Source organism: Puntigrus tetrazona, chromosome 2 (genome assembly GCF_018831695.1).
Source record: "Puntigrus tetrazona isolate hp1 chromosome 2, ASM1883169v1, whole genome shotgun sequence".
NCBI classification, from domain to species: Eukaryota; Metazoa; Chordata; class Actinopteri; order Cypriniformes; family Cyprinidae; genus Puntigrus; species Puntigrus tetrazona.
Window position 1 is genome coordinate 22,477,403 of NC_056700.1, and position 4,080 is coordinate 22,481,482.

A 4,080-nucleotide genomic window follows, 5' to 3' on the forward strand; every position below is an offset into this window, starting at 1 on the left:
AAACTGAAAAGAAATATGTAAATATTGAATATGTAGTACTAACATTACTAAAACGAATGCGGAAATAAAAATAAAGTCAAATGGAAATATAAAAAGATAATAACATTGGCAAAAGCTGAAAAATAACCCTGAAAATAAAATAAATGCTTATTCAAAATATTGATAAACACTGTAAACCGTATTTAAATAAATGAAATAAAATAAGTTGTTGATGTAATTAATCAAATTTGTACATCATGATCATATTTGTTGCACTGTCTGTAATTTATACAGATTTTCATTCAAACCAATTAATATTGAATTTAAATAATACAGCAATTCTATTTTAGTACAGTGTATAAATATTTACTGTATTACTGTATAAAAGTTGAATTGCCTTGAAATGACAAAACAGTGAAAAATAAAAATACCTCTGTGCATTCCAGTCTTTGACTTGTTCTTGTTTTTCCAGCATAACGTCATGGTTTTCATTGCTGAGCTCTTCTGGTGGTTTGAAGTAGTGAAGCCGGACTTCGTAAAGCCAAGAGACCTCCAAGAGATCAAAGACGGTAAGAATCCCGTCTTTAAAGTGCGCTACTTTTCTCATGAACACTACGTTTCAGTGTGATTGACGACTCATTGCTCCAATCCGACAGTGAGAGCGTCTCTTCAGCCAAAGAGTTCCCGCCCCCATGTGCCCATATCCAATGCCACCAAGAGAAGCTTCTTAACCCCGTCTCCTTCAGCCGACTCGCTGGCGACAGCCGCCACTCCCGAGGGCTGTGTGCGCTATTACCTGCACCCTGAGGAGTCCTCGTCTGTGTAAGTCTGTTAGGACCGCGCTGCAGTACGCACCTTGCAGGACATCGATTGTTTTATAAAACCAATATTTGGTTTTCGTCTCAGAACAAACAGAAGCCCCTCCCACAGCCCCTCCCACCCGCTCCTCCCACTGCGGCAGAGACAGCAGAAGCCCACTCAGGGGGAGGAGCATTCAGGTAACGACGTCTTCTAATCAGACTTTCAGAAAAATTCACGTATCGCTCTTACGTTGAACGGTCGTCTTTCTCTGTCATTGTGAGCAGAGCTCAGGAACAGGTCCAACTCTCTGTCCCGTATGGATGGACTCATGCTTGGATCACAGTTTGCCTGGACAGAACGGAAACAAAGGTTAGGGTCTGGTCAAATGTTTTATATATGTATGTATGTATGTATGTATATATGTGTGTGTGTGTGTGTGTGTGTGTGTGTGTGTGTGTGTGTGTGTGTGTGTGTGTGTGTTCAAGACACACATACGGCACGTTTTAAAATATTTCTATATTTATACTCATATAATTTATATATACAGTAGTAAACACTTGAAGTGGATTGAAACCTTTCATCAAAGATTTTCTAAAACTAATATGTGTTCTTGTCTTAGGACAAATTTGAATAACCTTTTTGATCCATTTAAAAGTTTGACTAATAAATATATAAATGCATGTGTGTGTGTATTTGTGTGTACACGTTATAAATATACACCATAAAAACATAATGTACAAAATATTAATTTTGGTTGCGATTATTTGCTCGTTGACAGCAATAATATTTTTATAATATTTATTGGTAAAAAAATATTTTGATACTTTTCAAATAGAATAAATATTATACAACATAAAATAAAACACAATACAAAAATTGGAATTCTTGCTCTAGGAACAAATTTAAATAGAATAAGTTGCTGAAGTACTAAAGTTAATCAAAATAAAACTGAAATTAAAGCCAAATAGAAAACAAATATTATAAATGACAAAAGCACACCGTAAACATTAAAAAAACGCTAAACTGAAATTAAAATTCTAATTCAAAATACATAATAAAAATAACATTTTATAAAATTCTATTTCATTTCTGTTCATTTTCATTGCTTATTTTTGTAAACACAGGAAATTAAATATAAATGAAAGATACTTTATTTCTTATACGCTTCACATCTCAAATAATTATTTTCTTCTTTTATTTGGAAATCATTTTGAAATCTCTGTAGGTTTACAGTTTATCTAGCCCAGAACTTGAATTAATGACTAACTGGTTTAAATCTCTGTTTACTCAGGCCCATCTCTCAGATGGAGATGGACTGGGAACGTGTATGTGGCGATAATATCAGCTTGGCTCGATCCATAAGCAAGGACAGTTTAGCTTCCAACGTCATCTCCATCACTCCACGACACCGCATCAACGGCCAGCCCCTCCCCCAGACACGTCACTATGACAACCAGGAGGAAGAGGAGGAGCTACTGGCCGTGATTAACCCAGAGGGCGCGTCTGCATCCAGAGACTCAAAAGCCGAGGGTTTCTTCTTGGAACCGTTGCAGCCTGCGGTTCTACGCCCGAATAAGGAGAAAACGGGGGTTAGTAAGTGGGAGGAGAGTGGAGAGGGGAGGAGTCAGGGGCGGCGAGGGGCGTATACTCCTACAGAATGCACTCTTAACCGGACGTTTACGCCGATCGGTAGCACCGAGCGAGCAAGCTCTCGAACGCAATCTCCCGGAAGCTTCTTCCTTCACGAAGACGTGGAGTGCGTGAGGGACAGTCCTCTCGGAGGCTGGGAGGACATCGTCTCCGATTCAGAGTTTGAGGAGGATGAGGAAATAGAGGTCCAGGAGCAAGAGCTCTCCAAAGCTGTTCTGATGCACGCTGGGAGGAAATGCACGGGAGAGGAAGAGGAGTCTGCGAAACTGCGCGAGGACGTTTGCTTGCGTGAACGGGACGATAAGGAAGGCGCCAGTGGACGGGCGAGTCCCTGCCCCAGCATGCTGTCGCAGGCCAGCAGCACATCGACCGGCACTGGCCGCATGACGAGCTTCGCAGAGCGCCGCAGACACCGAGTCGGGTTCCCCGATGGCTGCTACAGCACCGGGAGCTCGCAGACGACCACTCCTGACGGGTCAGAAAGCGTGCAGTTCCCTGTAGACGCGAGTCCAGGAACGCCAAGCGGCCGACCCGGGCTCGCTTCCGAACTCGTGCACCTTCGCATGCAGCTGGAGGAGAAACGGCGCGCTATTGAGATGCAGAAAAAGAAGATGGAGAACCTTTCGGCTCGGCAGCGGCTGCAGCTGGGAAAAGCGGCGTTTCTGCATGTCGTCAAAAAGGGGAGGAGCGACACGCTGCCACACCCACTCAAAACCGGAGTCGCGTTTAAAGAAAAGCCACTCGCGAAGGACGACTCGTGTGTTGAGGTTCTGAAAGCCCAAGGAAAAGACTCAGAGTGTAAAGAAACTCCGGTAGAGGAGGATAAGGACAATCGTTTGAGTGCAACTGGAGGGGGCGGGGCTTCGGATGATGTGGGCGGAGAACCAGATCTTAGCGAATGTAGCCGTTCCATTGAGCTCCTCAACGAAGCGATCGGAGCAATACAGCAGCAAATGATGCAGCTGTCTGTCCAGCAGGATTTGCTCATGAAACAGACCGTCCAGTCCCCGCCGGAGACCAAACCGAGCACTGTGCCGCCCTTAAACGAACTCCCGCCTGAGCAACCTGAGGTGAAGTCGCGCCTCTCCGTGCAATTCACGGAAACCCTTTCCACGGCGACCAAACGTCCTCCCAGGCTCAGCTCGAGTCGTACACCTCGGACCAAACCCAGCGACCTCAAACTGAGCAAAGATACAAACGGTCGTCCAGCGACAAAAGCCAGCACTCCGACACCGGGAGGCAGGACCCCCCGGGCTGAGAGTGAGGAAGAGGGCGGGGCTAAAGATGGGGGGCGTGGATTAAAAGGAATTATTCGCAATACTACTTTCAGACTGCAGGATGCCGCAAACCGACGCGCCGACAGCCTCGAGTCGCCCCAGAGCGAGCTCCCTCCGGTGGAGCCGTCGCCCGTGGATCTGACCCGGGAGCGGAGCGAGTCCAGCGGCTCTGGAAAGGAGAACGTTCCCATTCCGTCCGAGGAGAACAGAACGAAAGCACAGCTGATCGAAGTGGACCTATCTGACCTGGCTGAACCGGCTGAAACTAGCACAGAAACTGACGGGGAACAGAAATCTGGACTGGGCTTCTTCTTCAAGGTACCAGAGCATTTTTGTAAGATGATGATGATGATGATGATGATGATGATGATGA

The 4,080-nt window shown here is 45.3% G+C and overlaps 1 protein-coding gene across 1 annotated transcript in view; it reads left to right on the forward strand.

Annotated features, from left to right (window-relative positions):
* LOC122327302 (calmodulin-regulated spectrin-associated protein 1-B-like) overlaps positions 1-4,080 on the forward strand; it is a 23,740-nt gene that overhangs the window by 15,487 nt on the left and 4,173 nt on the right. Inside the window, exons 10-14 of the mRNA XM_043222559.1 lie at positions 406-548; positions 636-801; positions 886-977; positions 1,065-1,149; positions 2,072-4,025. Coding sequence (XP_043078494.1) covers positions 406-548; positions 636-801; positions 886-977; positions 1,065-1,149; positions 2,072-4,025 — 2,440 coding nt within the window. The remainder of the gene's footprint in view (positions 1-405; positions 549-635; positions 802-885; positions 978-1,064; positions 1,150-2,071; positions 4,026-4,080) is intronic.